Genomic DNA, 18191 nt, shown 5'->3' on the forward strand with positions numbered 1-18191 from the left:
GCAAACCTACGTCTTGTACTATATTAATACAGCTGTCCAAATAGAAGATCCTTCTAAGTTAAATTATGTGTCTTCTTGTCTCTTTGAGCTCAATGTATTAATGCCACAGCAAGATTGCTGTGGGTGCAATTTAGCATGAGCACAGGAGTCAAAGGAGGTAAAAGCCCATCCATCAGCTGATACCGCCTGTACTGATACCACCCTGTTCTTACCTGGACTGAAATAATGCTCAAATTAAAGCCTTTCACCAGATCTACCAGAACATCACTTGATTCTCCACTGCATCTCTGAGAGGAAAACTGTTCTGCCCTTTAGCACTTGCCCTAAATTCAGCCCTTTGCAGACTTACCTTCTTCCTCCCTGGGTTTTACATTTTAACATGCACAAACAGTTGCCTTCTCAGATAGACACACTCCAACTAATACCGCCCGTCTCCACATACTGACAAGGGCTTCGCTGCCAAGTCGAAGCTCCCACTTTTCAGTTTTTCCAGCCTCTGGTATATCCTCCCTCCCCTCCACAGCCTCCTCTCTCCAGGGCCCACATGAAGACGCGCTTAGCGAAGCCCTTCGGACCACACATGCAGGAAAACACCCACGTTTCGCCTTTTGCTCTCCCAGGAGGCGTGGGACACAGCAGCCCTCAGAGCCAGAGCTCCACCTGGGACACGGCAGCCCCCAGAGCCGCCGCTCCCCCTGGGACAGCGCTCCCCCAGCTTTCCCCTCGGCCACCAACAGGCACCCACGAGCCAAAACAAGCGACGGCCCGGGCCGTGAGAGGCGGCGGCGCTGATTGGTTGCGGCTCGGCGAGCAGGGCAGGGCCGGGCGGAACTGCCTTGCTGATTGGATGCGGCGGGGGCGGGGCGGAGCGATCGCTCTGATTGGCTGAGGCGCGGCGAAACTCAGGGCTGGCAGCCGTTGGCGCGCGGTTTGAAGATGGCGACGGCGGCCCAGGACGCGCCGGACGGCGGCAGCAGCTCCGTCAGTAGCTCCGTCAGTTCGGCCCCGCCGGAGGCCTTGGAGGCCGTGGCCGCGGAGTGGATGCTGGAGTTCGCCTGCTCCTGCCTGTGCCGGCACTTCGCAGAGCAGAGCGGGGCGGAGTTCTGGCGGTGGAGGGACGTTGCGCAGGGTGAGGGGCGGCGGCGGTTCGGGGCTCTCCAGAGCCGCTCCGGGACAGCGAGTCCTGAGGGGCCTCGGGGGCGACTGCCTCCCGCACTCCGGGCCGTGGGAGCGCTAAAGCGCTCGTAGCCCGTCGACCACCGTGGTCAGCAGCGCTGGGGGTGATGCTCAGCTCTTTCGGGGGCCTCAGGAGATCGCCGGGCTACCGGGGAGCCTGTGGGGCTGGGGTGGTATCGGCAGCACTCGAGCACGGTAGCAATGCAGCAGTGCTGGAAATATTTCAGAGAACTATAGTCTGGCAGACAGAGATGGGATGAAATGAAGTCTGGGTTTTGAATGGGAAAACATACATTTAAAATGAGAAATAAGCTTTAGAGTGAAAGTGGTTGACAACTAGAAGTAAATGTCTGCGTCTCAGATAAATTTGATGGATTTATAATGTTCTTTTCTGTAAGAAGCAGTTTTCCTGAGGATACCAGGTTAGAGCTTTGGGGGATATTTTGTCCGTGTACGTGTTTTGACTCAGGTGAATGTAGTGGTAGGACTTGTTTAAACTTCTGCAAAGAGTGGAAAACACTGGCATGCAGAATTATTACTAAGATTGATATGGGATATGGTAAGAAATCTAATGATAACTTACTAAAGTACTTTGAATAGGGGGCTGCTAGATTAAATTATTTATGGTTCTTCTTGATGTGTGGCCTTTGGACTGCAACTCAGTAGGAGCATTGTACTGAAGTTTAGTGAAGGTGGGAAGCAGAGACACTGTCAGTGCAGAAGCAAATTGAACATATCTCCTGGAAAGACTGAGTGTATTAGTAGAAACTATTAATTAAGTTGTACAGAATTCAATGTCATGTGGAAATAAGAAGTAATAGCAAATTTTGAACTCCTTCCTACTCTGTTCAGCAACAGAGGAAAGAGTTTAGCACTCTATGATTATAAAGTCAATATTGTAAGAGTCTTTGGGAAAAGCTAAGCACAGTCATAAGATTGTAATAGAAAAGCAGGTGTGTTTTTTTCATAGAAAAACAGAACTGTTACTCTTGCAAGTGTCAAAGGGAGACCCTACAGAAATAATGATTGGCTATCAACAAGAAAGTCAATTCAAACTGAAGCAAGTGCAGAAAGGTAGGAAGGCAGTGGTTCCAGATGATACCCAGCAGCTCCTTTGAGCCCCATCTGTTCTGTGATTCTCTTTTCATTTTGAATGGCTGTGTATTATGCTGTGAAGATAAATTATTCTATCTAGCATATTAGCATAAGAAATTCACACTAACCTGAATGATGGGAATAAACTCATGATAGCTCCCATTTTAAAATATGTAATAATCCTTGTGACCTTCTAGCCTTGCAAGGAGGATTTCCCTTATAAATTTACATTTCTGAGTAAGCTTTCCATGTCACTTTTATTGCTTTAGTTCGGTAAGTTGCTATAGCAACATGTAAGTGTTACCAGTCTGCCTGTGGCTGGTGGTTTGTGGGCATTCCCTGGAAGTGTTCTTTGGAGCAGACAGCTGTCTTTTGTAGTACCCTACTTACAAAAAAAAAACCTTATATTTAATACTATGGTCTTTGAATTGGATGAATATAAGCCTGTGACTAATTCTGCTGTTTCTTCAGAAAAGGATATATTCTTCTGGTCAAGCTCTTAAATATTATTTTAGTTGTTTTAGCAAGGAAGAATACTAATTAAGTGGGCTTCATGGGTTTCTTAAGGAAGTAGAAATTTAGTGAAATCTGGTAACACAGTGTTTAGTATACATCTAGCCACACTGTGGCAGTGCTGGAGCAAGACTGACTGAACTTTTCTCTTCCTTTCCAGCTCTTATTAGTGGTCTCTCCCAAATACCTCCACATCAGAAAAAAACGGTATATCTCTGCCAGCTTTTGATAAGAATTGCACAAGGAAAAAGCCTTGGTAAATACTCTGATTCTTTTTTTCACTTGTTTAAAAACATTTGTATGAACTTCTGCAGAAGTGTATTAGATATGCTTTCACATAGCCTTTACTATGCATATCTATATATGCTTTTATCTACAGATATAGCTATATATAAATAAATTGAATAAATTTTGCATTTTGGACTGTCTTTATTACACATGTGGCTGAGCTGTCTGCAGGACTGGTGTTACTCTGTGCTGACTTACCTGCATGGAGTTTGAATGACCATATACTTCTTAAATTACCAGAGTTTTTTTGTCAGAGTAGTATCAACAAAAGAAATATACTGGAAAGGACTGACTAGCTCTTAGTGAGCAATACTTGCAAGTTTAAAACTCAGGATATATGTTCTTTTCTGCACATTCAACTCTAGAGATTAAAGCAGGACAGACAGCAGGACTGAGAAGACAGATGAAAAGGATGACTGCCCATGTTTCAGAACTGAAGACTGAAAAGACTCTCAGCTAGCAGCAAGTCCTTGGGGCTCTTACTCACTGCCATATCCTCTGGCTGCATTTGCAACTTGTTGGTTTAGCAAGATGATTTTGTTTGAGTTTCTGGAGGACTTTAACTTGTTTTTTTTTTTTCACTGTTTGATAAAACTCCTTGGAATTTAAAGAGTTCAGAAGCAGTCTTGAAAGCATAAGCATGGAAGAAAAAAGTGTATTCTAGCCTAGCAATGCCACAAAGTCTTGTTTTTATACAATTAAATTCCCTATGTTTCTTATCATGTATTACGTCATCCTGATTTAGTTTAGCTTGGGAATCAAATTCTAATATTTAAAATAGTTCATCAAATTATTTAAAATACTCTACAGATTATGTAACTTTTGTGCTAATGCTCTAAATTTTATTATTGTATATAACATTTGAGAATATGACTTCATTGTGCTTTTTTATCTTATCAGTAGAGAATAATCTGTATGCTGAGGAAGACTGCATATGTGTAGTAGGTATTACATCAGGTGTAGCTGCGCAGTGTACATGGAAAGCTAATATATGGCAGCTTTCCTATTTTTCTAGTTATTAAAATATTTGATCTCCACTGATCACACAGAGTAGGCTGTTTCAGCTCTCTAAGAGCTAAACACTTTGTTTTTACATTAAAACGTACAATATCAAGTTTCATGTTACTTGATAGAGACAATAATTAGAGAAACATGTTTTTGTTTTAGTTATGTGTATATATGCACATAATTCTGTTTGAAATGTCACTGTTTGACATTGTAGTGGATATAAAATAATTTTTATCTCTTCAGTATTGTGTAAGTTGTTTACCTTCTGTCTGAAAAATACTTAATGAAAGGAGTAAGTTATTGAGAGAGATTCTGCTGATACCATAAAATGAAGGCATAAGTGAGGCTGTAGTTCAGTGAACATCTTGAATTAAGCTGGCAGTGCCATGGGGAAAAGCATTTGCGCGCCTGCCAGCTCCGCCTGCATCTGTTACATTGGCACGCTCGCTTGTGCAGGTGCGCAATGGCCAAACTGGGGAACTGCTTGAGAGTGTTAAGGGGATGGATATTTGGCTAGGCTAGATTTCTGCCAGAACTGGTCACTGATCCTTTGCTGGGAGCTTGTACAAACCTTGATGTTGGCACAGCAGTACACTGGCATGGGGAGCTGCTTCTGCTTTTAAGTGACACTCCTGTGTAGACCTGTTTGAGTTTCCCTCTCAGTTTAAGCACTTCAAATACGACAAAGTTAAGACATGGAAATAGTGATAGACTCAGGAAGAAAAAAAACGAACTACTTAGCATGGTGATTATACTACAAAATTAATAGTATCAATATCAAACGTTGTGAAATCTCACGCTAAGTTTAATGTATTATTAATGCCAGGCCAAATACCTAATTGCAAGTGGCATTTTAAGTGAACAATGATTAGCTGACATAACCCCTGAAAATGCAGCAGTAATGTTACTAGCAAGGGTAGGAAGAACCAGTCTCTGAAATGAAGACAGTTGCTTCACATTTCTTAAACACACCTAAAAATTGAGGAAAAAGGAATTGAAATTGTATAGTACATGTTACTTTACTGCATACTGTAATCTATTGCTTTACTGCTTACTGTAATCTATTTAACTTTATCCTTTAATTTTTATAAATACTTTGGTTTTTTCCCTCTCTAAGGATTACAGCTTGAAAATGATCAAAGAATTTCACCTTTGGAATCTGCTCTGTCTTTCTGGACTTTACTTGAAAGGGAAGAGATAAAACTGGAAAAACTTCATGAACAAATTCGTCGCTTGATTCAAATTCAGGTCTGTGTGATTTAATTCTTCAGGATGCTACCTACTCATTGGGAATGAGTAGCTGGAAATATGTCTAGCAGGAAGGGACCTGGGGGTGCTGATCAACAGCAGCTAAACAAGAGCCAGCATGTGTACGGGTGGCCAAGAAGGCCAATGGCATCCTGGCTTGTATCCAGAACACTGTGGCCATCAGGACCAGGGCAGGGATTGTCCCCTGTGCTCAGCACTGCTGAGGCCACACCTTGAATCCTGTGTTCAGTTCTGGGCCCCTTAGGAGGAGAAAGACTGAGGTGCTGGAGAGTGTCCAGAGAAGAGCAGTGGAGCTGGTGAAGGGTCTGGAGCACAAATGTTACTAGGAGAAGCTGAGGGAGCTGGGAGTGTTTAGCCTGGAGGAAAGGAGACTCAGGGTGGCCCCTGTCACTCTCTACAACTGTCTAAAAGGAGGTTGTAGCCGGGGGGGGTTGGTCTCTCCTCCCAGGTGACTAGTGACAGGATGAGAGGAAATGGCCCCAGGTTGTGCCAGGGAAGGTTTAGGTTGGGTATAAGGAAAAACTTTTTCACACAAAGGGTTGCCCAGCATTGGTGCAGACTGCCCAGGGAAGTGCTGGAGATGCTATCCTTGGAAGTGTTTAAAAAAAAAACATGGATATGGCACTTGAGGATATGGATTAATGGTGAGCGTGGTAGTGTGTGCTAGGTTGATGGTTGGACTTGATGACCTTAAAGGTCTTTTCCAACCTTAAAAGTTCTATTATATCCTACTAAAACAGAGCCCTTTTTGCAAAAATCTTGGGTTGTTAGCAGACTAAACTGAATTTTCAGTTGTAATACAGAGTGAATACATCTGTACAGGGGACCTTTTTCTATCTCATATGGGTCCTGTTTGTACCAGTTAAAATTTGTTTCAAAAGCTGCCAATCTGAAAAAGATATCAATTGAAATAAATTTCAAAACTAATTTCAGAACTAACTGTTAGAAGTAGATATGTGTCAGTAACTCTTAAATATAAAATCATCTGAATTTTTGAAGTCTTAGAAAACTGTAAAATTGTGAATTCTCTTGCTTTTTCTGAATCTCAGGTGGAATGTATTTAATCATATATTTTAATTGTATTTCTTGTAGATTGTAGCAGTCTATATGGAAAACAGATATTTCAAGGAAGCTGCTGAAGTTCTTGAAAGGCTGTTCACAGACTCTGAATCAGATAAGGTAGTAACTTGTTTAAATTGCCTTAGCAGCTCTTGACTTTCAGAGGATAAAGAGGGGAGTTGGTTGCAAAGCTAGCAAATCCTACCTGCATAACTTCAATCTCATTATTGTCTGTGCAGTCACTTTCATACCTATGTCATTTCAAAATACAAAAGGAAATTTGTGGCCAGGAGATTGATAGACATACTGGATGATTTTTGTGGGAGTAAAATGCTTTTAGCAGCAGTTGTCCTTCCTCCCCTCTTCCACTTCATATGAGGAGCGAGACGGCACTACAAATTCTGGGAATTTGATAGTGCTGACTGCTAATAGCCAATTTGCTGATTTCTGTTGTAGTGGACTCTGTCACCTCTAATTAGTGTTCTATGTACCAAAGCATCCCAGGGAAGAAAAACTCATTGGCTTCTGTAATATAGACTGAATGCTATTGTGCCTCTGACTGCAAAAGACAACATCTGTGTTAGGCCACCTCCTCGTTTGAAGCTGGCTGCATCATTCAGCAAGTTGCAAGTTTGAGTGAATATCACTCTAATATAATAGTGCACACACTTGAATTTGCTGGAGTGGAGAAAAGAGCAACAGAAGAACTGTAGGTGAAAAGAAGTTAAAAATGCTTCCTATATCTTCAACTGGTATATTAGGACACATGTTCTATGCAAGTAGTAGCCTGTGTATAACTTAGTGTTGAGATACATTTCCATTCAGAGCAATTGGATGTTTGGAAAGTGTAGATTGTGGTAATAGTACTCAAATTCATAAATAAAAATGCAGCCTATACACAAGATAATTCTCTGGCTGTATTGGCTGCTGTAAAATTCAGAGGGATTGGCAGACAAAATGTGCATTTCTAATTATCAGTATTGATGTATCCTTAATGTTGCTGTACTAAGTTATCCTTCTCCTGAACGCTGTACACCCTTTCCAATGGCAGTCTTTCCAAGGCAGCAAATGAGAAGAGAGAACCGAGTAATGGGTGGCTTTTTCTGAGTATTTTTCCTCCACTGACAATCCTGCTTCCAGTGTTGTTCATAAAGGAAATGAAAATGCAAATCTCTGGTCAGTTGCACTTTACCATTTACTGAGCACATAAGGTAAATACTGGTGCTATGTCTAGTTGACTCTAGAACTGTTTCAAACTGCAGCATGAAGTTGTATAGGGATAATCAGAAAACTGTATAATCATCATGTTTAGCTTTCTGTGTTTCCTGTTTAGCATAGATACCAAGTTTGCTGCAGGATTCCTGTTGTATAAAGCTGTGCTTTTCTCAGCCTTTAAGGGTGAAGCTGGCAACCGTAATTAAAACAAAGGATCCATATGTTCCTCTTCTCCAAAGCTTCAGTTACAGCCTTTTGATAAGTAAAATCAAGTCCTACATTGAACTTTTCATGAAAGAAAATGAAACTAACTTCTTAGTACAGGTATGTTGAAAGTATTTTAAAACTTGAAAAAATTTACCTGATACAATTAAATAGATTTATCCTTCCAAGGGAGATGTTTAGGCAATATTCAGTTACTGATTAGATGAAAAGGAAACTTTACCTTCCTTTGGATTGTCTTATTTTCAACCTTTTTGTTTTAGTTAATATGTCTTGGAGAAAGTTAGTAGGAAAGAGACTCCTCTTAATTATCTTCTATGAATGTCTTTTCCACAACTGTTTTGATTAGAAAAATAGTTAGGACAATAGTGTAGTTAAAACAAGATCTGTTTAAGAGATGCAGTTCTGATATGGGACTCCATAAAAATGTAGCTTTATATTTAATGCTTATTTTATTTAAGCCTACATGACTTCCCATACTAAAAATAAAAAATCAAGACCTGTTAATTTGATAAAAGCTTTAGGAATGTCAGGGGAATTAGGAGATAGAAAACTATTATTGCTGTTTTCCTGTAAATACAAATGTTCCTTACAAACAGTCTTACTCAAAAGTGATTTAAAATTGGCAAGAACGACATTCCTTCTTCAGTTCATCTTCAGGAGGATTGTAAAGAATTTCTCTTATGTTTACTTCATATAAAAGAATATTGAATTATTCAATTACAAAAGCACAGACATCTAAAGGTAATAAGAAGCAAATTTTAAATAAACAATCCTGAAGTTCCTCTGTGTTTTTCATTTTCTTACCAGAGAAATTGGAAAACTTATTAAATACACTCAAAGTATAATACAAGGAATACTTTTTAATGGTTTCACTTGAATGTCAGTTTTCAAGTTTATTTTTCAAGGCTCTTTCTTTGAGTCTAAGAGGAAGTGGAGGCTTGGAGGTGTCAGAGAAGGCCCAGAATTCCATACTAACAAGCCTAAGGCTGTCACTGCCTGCATCCCCAATGCCTGCACGTTTGTCCTACTGTCTGCACCCACACTGCAAATCTTACTTTGAACAGAGTTATTCTGGCACACGGAGGAGACAGCTTTGTGAGGAATTCCCACTTCTGTGCAGCACAGTTTCCCAGCAGTGCACCCTGTCTTCTCTGGAGAAGAACATTCTAGCTTTAACTGTTAATTTCTCTTTCTTCTAGTGCCAGATGTAGAAGTATAATCATAGAATAGTTTGGATTGAAAGGAGTCTTTAAAGACTCCACTTGCAATAAGCAGGGACATCTTTAATTAGATCAGGTTGTTTAGAGCCCCGTTCAACCCGGCCTTGAAGGTTTTCAGGGATCAGACATCAACCACCTTGCTGCGCAGCATAGTCCACGTTTTGCCGCTCTCATCATAAACAAAACAAAGTTCTTCCTTATATCTAGTCCAAATCTACCCTCTTAATTTAAAACTATTAACTGTGGTCCTACCTCTACAGGCCCTGGTAAGAAGTTTGTCCCACCTTTATTCAGTGTAGGAGGCCCCTTTTAGGTACTCTATAAGGAGTAATGAATTACTACTTCCTTCTCTTGGCAATGAAGGAGAAATAATCTTAGTTTGTGGCTAGCAGTTTAAGCAGGATGTTAGAAATGTTTTTTGCCAGTGCAAAAAAGGTTATATTACAAGCCTCAGGTCTGCTTAGACATGTCTTTTGAACATATTACATGTGTGCTTTGTCCTGCCATGTGCTACAGAACTAGATAAACTTGACACCTGTCAGTTTTAGTTTCTATCCTAGTTATGAAAACCAGACTTTGGAGTACTTTCATAGTATTTGTAGTCTTAGTTAAGTTCTGCAATTTACTTAACACATTTTTAAGTTCACTCATTGTGCAACTATTTGTTGTATTTCTTTGTGTCCATATAAAAATCAATTGCAGCTATGACTAAAATTTCTCCAATTTATTAGTTGATAAAGATCTTTATGGATTTCAGCTTGTTTTGAAACTACTTTAATGTTAATACCTCTGAAAGCACTGCTAGTTCTAATAAAAAGTATACATATTAATCTTAGTGCAAACTCCTATCTGGGTACTGCCTGGCTTTAATTTTAAGATATCAATTACATTTCTCACAGGAAGCCACAAAACATGTGGCATCCAAAGGGTTGGGAGCAACAGCGTTGCAAAACAGACCTGTGGAAGTCAATGAAAATGGCAAAAGTGATTTGGAAACAAAACAAAGGTTTGTATTAAGAATTATACTGCTAAGGGATGTGATTGAACAGTAACGTGAAACTTGTAGATCAAAGAGCAGGTAAAAGGGGGGATGTTAAATTCCAAACTGCTGTCCAATAGAGAATTACTACAAGCACATTCCCTGTTTTCTTTAAATTTGTGTTCTTCTCTGGTTGTTACTTTTGGCATTTACATGAAAAAGCTTGTCATTAAGTTTAATTATTTGTGAAGTTGCACAATTTGCAGTTTAAACATCTGTTAGTCTCTAATAATATAAGCACAAAAAATACTTTGCTTTTTTAATGCTTGATTGAACTCCTTTTAGATCTAATTTCAGGCTATAGGTCATCTCAAGAAGAAAAAGAATAAGGAAATGGGATCAGTCTTGCAGTTTTCCTACAGCTGACCCCTTAATGATACTAGTGTGAGGGGAAATAGTTACATTGCTTCCTGATTCTGACAGTGCAAACCTTCAGAACAATTACATGATTGTTTTGGAAAATGCTAGTGTTCTAGGTTTATCTCCACTTGTTCAGGGAGAATAAATTGCTGGCTTTAGCTGGTATAGAGTCTGTATTTCTTCATTTTTTTACTTGGAATACTTGGCATCATTTAATTAAGAAAACTGATGCAGACAATATAGAGGAAGACAAGTCATAAGATTTTTTTGTTTTTCTGGAAGGGCAGCTCCTGACACATCTGAGAGATAAGATGAAAGACTTGTTCAAAAAAACCTATGGAAATAATTCATAATGAAAAAATAGAAGCACAAAATACTTCTTATCTTCAACTAAAATGTCTTGGGAACAGGCTGCCCAAGGAAGTAGTCACATTACCAAACCTGACAGTTCAAGAAGCATTTGTAGAGTGGTCTCAGGCACATGGTGTGACTCCTGGGGATGTCTGTGCAGGGCTAAAAGCTGAACTCAATGATCCTTGTGAGTCCCTTCCAACTCAGCAGATTCTGTATTTCTCCTCCAGGTATAGGGAGGCAAGGTTAAGAGGGTGAATGCATTGATGCAGTTACTGATTTTATGCCACTGCTTCTGTAGAGAAGTTTTAAAATTTTCTTTTATTTAAATATTGTTGAATCGTATAAACAGCAAGTTGCTGCTTAGGAAACAATCTTTTTGTCTTTTCTTTTTAAGATTGGTGAAAGAGAAACAGTGTATCACAAGTTTGTCATCTGGAAACATAAAAAAACTCATAGCAAGGTAAAAAATTTTGTTTTTATTACTCTGGTCACAGACTTTTTATCAAGTTCTTTGTATTTTTACTAAAGATCTGTGTTCTTTGCAGGAGACGTTCAGGACGGAAGCTCAAAGAGAGCAGAGTTCTTCAGAGTGAGTATTAGTTTATTTTTACACATTCAAAACAGTCATGTCAAACACTTATTTCTAACTGCTATCCCATGCGATTGTATTAATGCAGTTGTGGTGGATAAAAACACTCCAAGCTGTGTATGATTTCTGCACAAATGCAAATTTGGTGGTTGCCATATTTAGGAAGCTGTGAAGGGGCTTAAGGTTCTCTAGCAATTAATTTTGCAAAATCATTCACTATTTTCTGGTTTGCTTGGTTGGTTTACAGAAGTTACGGTATTCTGTGCAAAAGAAAGCACAGAGGAGTTACTGAAATTCATTTCTTTCTGAATTCTGTGCGAATTATGGTATTCTGTGCAAAAGAAAGCTGACAGAGGAGTTACTGAAATTCATTTCTTTCTGAATTCTGTGCTAGATAACTTGATTGGGAAGGAACTAAAGAAGTTAGCTGATTGGAAAAACAAATTGCACTGTAAATGTACAAAGTCAGGATGTTTGTGTGATTTCCTGGTATTACTTCTTAAAAGCCTAACACAGATAATACAATAGTTATAAGTAAGTTCTTAAGACCATTAGCACCCTCTTACCACAGTGAGATGATGTTATAGTTCCTGCATGTGGCCATGTTGTACATGGAAGGACAAACATTTAAGATGCCTTGAATGCTTGCCACAGTTGAAACTTGATACATCTACTTGGAAATGATGGAATTTGTGTACAAAGGATCATAGCTCTGATTGGTTGCTACTTCCAATTCTAAGTAAAAGGAGAGTAGTGCATATAGTAAAAATGTTTTGACCAAAATGAAATGTTTTATTATTATGTACCAATTTTTACGTGTATTTAAAATATAATTCTTCTGTAAACTCTATTGTATAGAAATTGTGGTGGGGTTTTGGAATAGCCTATTTTTTGAAGCCCTTGGACTATGGCAAGATTCATGTGTATTCTTTATAAAAATATGTGTAAAGAGACACTGAAATTTTCCCAGTCTGTCAAAGCATATCAAACTAATGGACATTCTTGTCAGGTGTAAATGGTAAAATGCAAAAACTGCTGCCTTGATGTTGACTCCTCATTGTTTTGGATTTATATTGACTGTCTTCTAGGTCTTAACGACATGCAAAATGTGGAAAACAATGGAGTTTCTTTTGCATGTAGCCGAAAAAGACAGGTTTGTACCTATTCTCTCTTCTAAATGGAGATAAAATGAATCTGCGTCCACAGAATATTTTTCTCAGCTTTAATCTAATTTTTAAATCTGGTGCTTAGATTTAAGATTCTGTTGATTATTCGAGTGCTACAGTTCCTGAAATTGTTACAGTCCCTTTCTTTTTAAAGACAGGAAATATAACATATTTTTACTGTCTGAAATATTGTTGTTGCTAATGCTTCCAAGGATTTTATTTGTTTACATACACCATTACCAAAGCTTAGTGTGAAATAAATAATTCTTTCCACAGTTTGAATTAAAGAATTCAGGATGTCATTTGCCTGTGAAAATTTTGGGCAATTATCAGAGTTTTCCAGCATAGAAAGTTAAGATTTAGCAATTTTATAATTCAATACTTTTTTATGTGATGTAAAAACATATTTACTTAGGAAACTACTCTAGTTTTTATAAACCAAATGGTTGTTTCTTTTTATAATGCTACATTTCAAATGGTCATTTGTGCACTCTTCATGGGTAAGCCTACTTCACTGAGTTACATTAAAATAACGCTACTGTGTTCACTAATGCTAGAATTCCCATTGGTGGGACGTGCAGAAGTGTGTGCCTTAATAGAATGCAATTTGAAGTTGTTTTGATGTTGGGGTGTTTCAAGCTGATTTTTTATTATAGCCAATTTTCCCCCATAAGTGTTGAGCATTTTATCCTAATTGAAGAAATTAACATTAAATATATGTATTGCTGTTGTTGGATTCCTCTTCATAATATCTCTTAGGAAGCAATGTGGAGTCTTTCTGTTTAGCTAATAGTGCAAGTTATTATCATATATCCATTTTGATATATGATGTGAGCTGTTTTATTTTTCTGGTGTTCATTTTGACATTTCATTTTTCATATAACAGGGAAGACCAAATCTGCTTGTTTTGTTTTTTCTAGAGGAGAGTTGTACTTACTCCTATTTCTTTAAGCATTCTTACTGAAGTTATGTACTTATTAAATCTTCAGTTACATGCTGTCCTCAAATAGGTCAAAGTCTTAATGAGACCTCATCTATCCTTGAGGTTTAAGCCTCTATAAGTTTTTCACTTTCTCACAAATCTCAGGAATGGTTAGATCACTGACAATCTCTTTAAAAGCTGCAGATAAAACCAGTGCCCTAAAAAATATATATATATAGGCATCACTTACTGGGTTTGCTTTTTGCCTTTAAAGACAAAATTACTTTATTCCAGCATATACTTGGATAGGTACCTTGTTAGCCAGTTGCTGGTAAGCATGAACACTTCTATCAAGCTTGTTTTCAACATCAAGAATTAAACTATTTGGACCACAATGACACAGAGCTAATGAAAGCTTTGTAGTCACATATTTTTATGCTGAGCTAGTCTGTTATGGGGTCACCTACAAGCACTGTATCTAGGTCTAGGGCTTACACACACATCTTGTTAGAAAAAAATAGGAGTTGTTTGCTTAATTATGTTGTTATAGTTCAACCTTAATTGACATATAAAGACTAAATTTGTGGAGAACTGCATCTGACAGGGGCATTGAAAATTTTAAAAGAGTTTAAATGAAACTTAAGATTCAGAACTGTGTTTCTTTCGACACTTAGAAAAGTTGTAGGCATCTGCTCCTTCTGTTATATTTATGCCTTACTCCCTACCACTAAAACCTCATAAATGTTTTATAGAAAGCAATGATAATTGGCCTTTTAAACAATAAATCTGCTCCTCTACTTAATCATCTGGGTTATAAAATTGTCCACATGCATGAAAGAATGCAATGAATGTCAGAGCTGTTGACTTCTAGAACTTCCTTTTCCATGTAGTCCCTCATTCAATGTTGGCATTGTTTGCTCTTGTTTTGTAAATGGCATTTCATTGCAATGGTTCAGTGCCCATTTTCAGCCTTTCATTTCAGTGTTTTCAGTTAGCTGCATAGAACAATCTGCAGTGCTATTGAAAGGACACATACTTTATTTTCTCATTCCTAAATTAGGGGATGCAAGTGTCACAGAATTTAGGGAACTGTTTGTACTCAAATTTATATCCAGTAATTATATGGCAAGTCCTTTGAGTTGTCTAAAATCTGGATCATACTTGATTTAAATTAAACAATGGGTCTGAAAATCTGAGTGTTCAGACTTTTGTCAGACTTGTATGGAAAAAAAAAAATCCATATATTTAAAGCTGAAGGAGAAAACTCAGAGCAGAGTCCCATAATGCATAAAGAAAAACAGGTTACTAGAGCAGAACTGACTCAAAAGAATAACAGTATCTTCAGATTTGTGAGGGAATGTCTCCACATTCTGCCTGGCAAACTCAAGCTTGCTCTGCTGGTGTTCAGAGCTGGCCAGATGTCACGCTGCTGTGGACCAGGCGCTGTGCTGATGTGAGCTCAAGCGTAGTGCTGCATTATGTCCAGGCTTTCAACCAGTCTTGTAATGTGCAAAGCTGGAATCTACATAAATTCTGTCCCAGAGGGGACAGAGAGCTTGTCAGCGAGTGGGGCAGGGGGAAAGTTATTGCTCTGTTCTGTTCCTCAGTGAAAAGAAAATGAGTCAGTCCCTGATTTACCTGTAAAGCAGGCCCTCATTTATACAACAAAATGGGAAGAAATTTATGTTTTAAAAAAGCTCAATGTGAGCAATTAAAAATCAAAACAAGCTAACAACAACAACCCTTTTAACAGCAAATGTAATTAATCATTGAAAGTAACAAGAGTTGTGATTGTCTCTTTTGATTAAAGTATTTGAATTATCTGGTCCTGTAGGTCAAGCATAACTGTGTTACTTGAATAAAGATTTTATTTAGTAACGTTTTCTGGCATGCTCTGAAATGAGGTGAACTACATTATTCCAATGGAATCTCTGCCCTTTTAATAATAGTAGAAAAAAAAGCTATTCACTGCTAATGTTGCAAAAGATCAGTGGAACAGGAAGAATTAGAAAAAAAGAAGTATTTTTGATAAAGGGTAAACTACTTTAGAGAAGTTTTAGGTTCCTAACTGTTTAGCAATACAGTTGAACTACTATTACTTGTAATTCTTTCACTGCTTAGTGAGGTTTGTCAGTGATCAGAGTTTACTGAAGAGGCCCTGATACTTGCATTAAGCTGGAATAAATCCACTTAGCACTTAAAATTGTCACCTGGCCAGAGACTGTACTGATGATGCTTACAAGAGCAGAATCTTTTAAAGATCCCAGAAGGCTTCCACATCATTAAGAAATAAATTTATTTTTTCTTCCTATTTCCATGGACATGGGTTCTTGTGCCACTGGCAGTCATATTGGCTAGGTGTTCCTGCTGCTCATCCTCCCTTTGTGCACAAGCAGGAGGGTATGCATTTCTGTAATGGCAGCAGCCATAAGATTTACATTTCCATTGGGTACATTATTTTCAGAGTTAAGTGATGTTTGTTCCACTGTAATTCACGTTTCCTGGCACTTATCAGATCTACTAGCTGGCTTTAAGTTGAGGCTATTTCTTTGCACCTGCATTTCCCTTTCTGCCCAGTTCTTTACAATTTTGAAGGTTTCAGTTGTAAAGGTGAGCCATAACATGTTTCTCTAATGTTTCCTATTGCTCTGTAGCCAACACCATTTATCCATTTGATAGTTGGAAGTGATCTGTTACTTACAAGAGAAAGTTTTATACATACTCTTGGAAACCCACCTTTCTTTTATTCCACCAAGCTATAAATTTTAGGCCATCAGATTCAGCCATTTACAATTCTTTTTGCTCTTGTAATGTTCTATAAACATTTTTTACTTTCAATCCTGTTACTCCAATTAACCCAAGGCTTTATTAACACAGATGCCCTATGGGAGCCCCCATAAAGCCTTACCGGTTCAGTTACAAATTTATCATTTATCTCTAGTTTCAAGATACAGTGCTCAAAAAACCCCTCTGACATCTGTATTGTAATAACTAGAGAGCTGTTTGAAAACTTGCTTTTATGTTTGGTATAAGCACTAACATTAATATCTTTCTCTGTTCATATATCTGGTATTTTTCTTGCCCTAGAAATGGACTGAAAAAGAAGACTTGGAGCTGAAATCAGGAGTGAAGGCATTTGGAGTGGGTAACTGGGCTAAAATTTTAGTCCATGGTAACTTCAACAACCGAACAAGTGTCATGTTGAAAGACCGGTGGAGAACATTGAGCAAGATCAAACAAAGCTGATTTGACTACAGGAACCAACTCTTCTTGACCTTCCCATACACGAGGACCTACTGTACCTTTCAGAATAACATCTTATTTTAGTCTCAGAGTGTCCAGCAGTGCTGCTGTCCTAAAACATGAAACAGAATAATAACAGGTATAAAACATTCATGTAAGCTCACCTGCTCTGCTAATGATGACTTAAATGTAAAGTCTGGCCTTTTTTGCGACATGCAGTAATAGATAACCTAGATTCTGAAATGTGAAAATGCTTGCAGTGATTTAAGAAATGTCTATTATGTAAATAGGAGTATTAGATCTGACTGGCAACATCTTTAGTTTGATAGAGGCTAATAAAAAGTCAGGTGTCCTGTATTTTTAAAGGGCTGTATCTCTTTTTAGATTTACCTTTTAATAATTTTATTTCCTGCCATATAACCCATTCTAATTAGTTTTGCTTCACTTTCAAATTAAGATCCAACTTGACATTTCTGTAAGTTTTACAAAAGATATGTATGTATTAGTATTGCTAATTGTATGAGATGATGGTTTGTTGGGGTTTTTTCTGCAGTTAAAAAGTGTAATTCATATAATGTTGTATTTTTAAGTAAGAAAGGGACTGGTTAATTTTTTACATGGAAAGGAACACTATTGTACTAGCACTTAGCAACTCTTGGTTAGCTTGTGCCACCTACCTTGTCTTGACAAGTGACTTCTTCCAGACCGGCAGGAAAGGGAAAGCTCAAAAACACATGGCCCAAGTGGGTCTCAATAATGAGTCTACACTGTCAGTGACAGCAAGTATACAGTTTAATGGGGGTCACTATCAAGGTCTCTGCTGGCCACTGCAACTCTCCTGCTCATGGGAGAGTGGAACAGATGGATGATGGCACTAGACTCTATCTCTGGATTCAGATCATTTGGAAGAGATTTCCACAATCTCAGAAAATTCATGCTTTCCACTGTCATACTGGTGTGAATCTAGTGACTTGAACTAACATAATACAGCGTTCTTTTAAAAGTGAAATCCCTTGAATTCAGGTATTTTCTGTACCTTCTTTTCTTGGCTAAGGTTTTTATTTTCAAAGAACCTTATAAGAAAAAGCACCTGTCTGAATTGGTCATATTAAAACAAAGCTGTCTGAGATAATTTTCCCTATTAAAAATGAAAACATACAGTTATGAAGTCTGAAATGTTCAGAAAGTATTAAAATAATCCCTGCATTCTGTTTTGGAGGCTTGCTTTCATTATGTTAAAATGGTAAAATGCAGTTCAAAGGCTTGTTTCACAACACATTCTTATTGTGGACAGAACCTCAAGCAGATCACTTTCCTCATTCTTGCTAAGAGACTCTATGGCTTCTTCCAGGAAGTCTTTACGTTGCATGGAGATGCTGCCTGTTGTAACAGGAAATTTTCACAACCTGCATAGCAGTCTTGCCAGTGCTCAGACGTTGCAGGTTCCTAT

General features: G+C 38.2%; 1 protein-coding gene across 1 annotated transcript; it reads left to right on the plus strand.

Moving 5' to 3' along the window:
* The first annotated feature begins 936 nt into the window (after positions 1–936).
* TERF1 (telomeric repeat binding factor 1) lies at positions 937–16744 on the plus strand. Its single transcript, XM_041412946.1, has 10 exons — positions 937–1129; positions 2945–3040; positions 5198–5328; positions 6442–6528; positions 7798–7947; positions 9968–10074; positions 11216–11281; positions 11367–11410; positions 12499–12563; positions 16586–16744. The coding sequence occupies exons 1-10, from the start codon at positions 937–939 to the stop codon at positions 16742–16744; spliced, it is 1098 nt and encodes a 365-aa protein (XP_041268880.1).
* The last annotated feature ends 1447 nt before the right edge of the window (positions 16745–18191 follow it).

Source organism: Onychostruthus taczanowskii, unplaced genomic scaffold (genome assembly GCF_017590055.1).
Source record: "Onychostruthus taczanowskii isolate IOZ18803 unplaced genomic scaffold, ASM1759005v1 scaffold4, whole genome shotgun sequence".
In the NCBI taxonomy this organism is placed as follows: Eukaryota; Metazoa; Chordata; class Aves; order Passeriformes; family Passeridae; genus Onychostruthus; species Onychostruthus taczanowskii.

What these genes read in the sequence shown, in the direction of transcription:
- TERF1 (XM_041412946.1), top strand. Translation starts at nt 937, where the DNA reads ATGGCGACGGCGGCCCAGGACGCGCCGGACGGCGGCAGCAGCTCCGTC. An exon ending in TGCACAAGGAAAAAGCCTTG is followed by an intron (nt 3,041 to 5,197) that starts GTAAATACTCTG and finishes TCCCTCTCTAAG; the next exon opens with GATTACAGCTTGAAAATGAT. An exon ending in AGAGAGCAGAGTTCTTCAGA is followed by an intron (nt 11,411 to 12,498) that starts GTGAGTATTAGT and finishes ACTGTCTTCTAG; the next exon opens with GTCTTAACGACATGCAAAAT.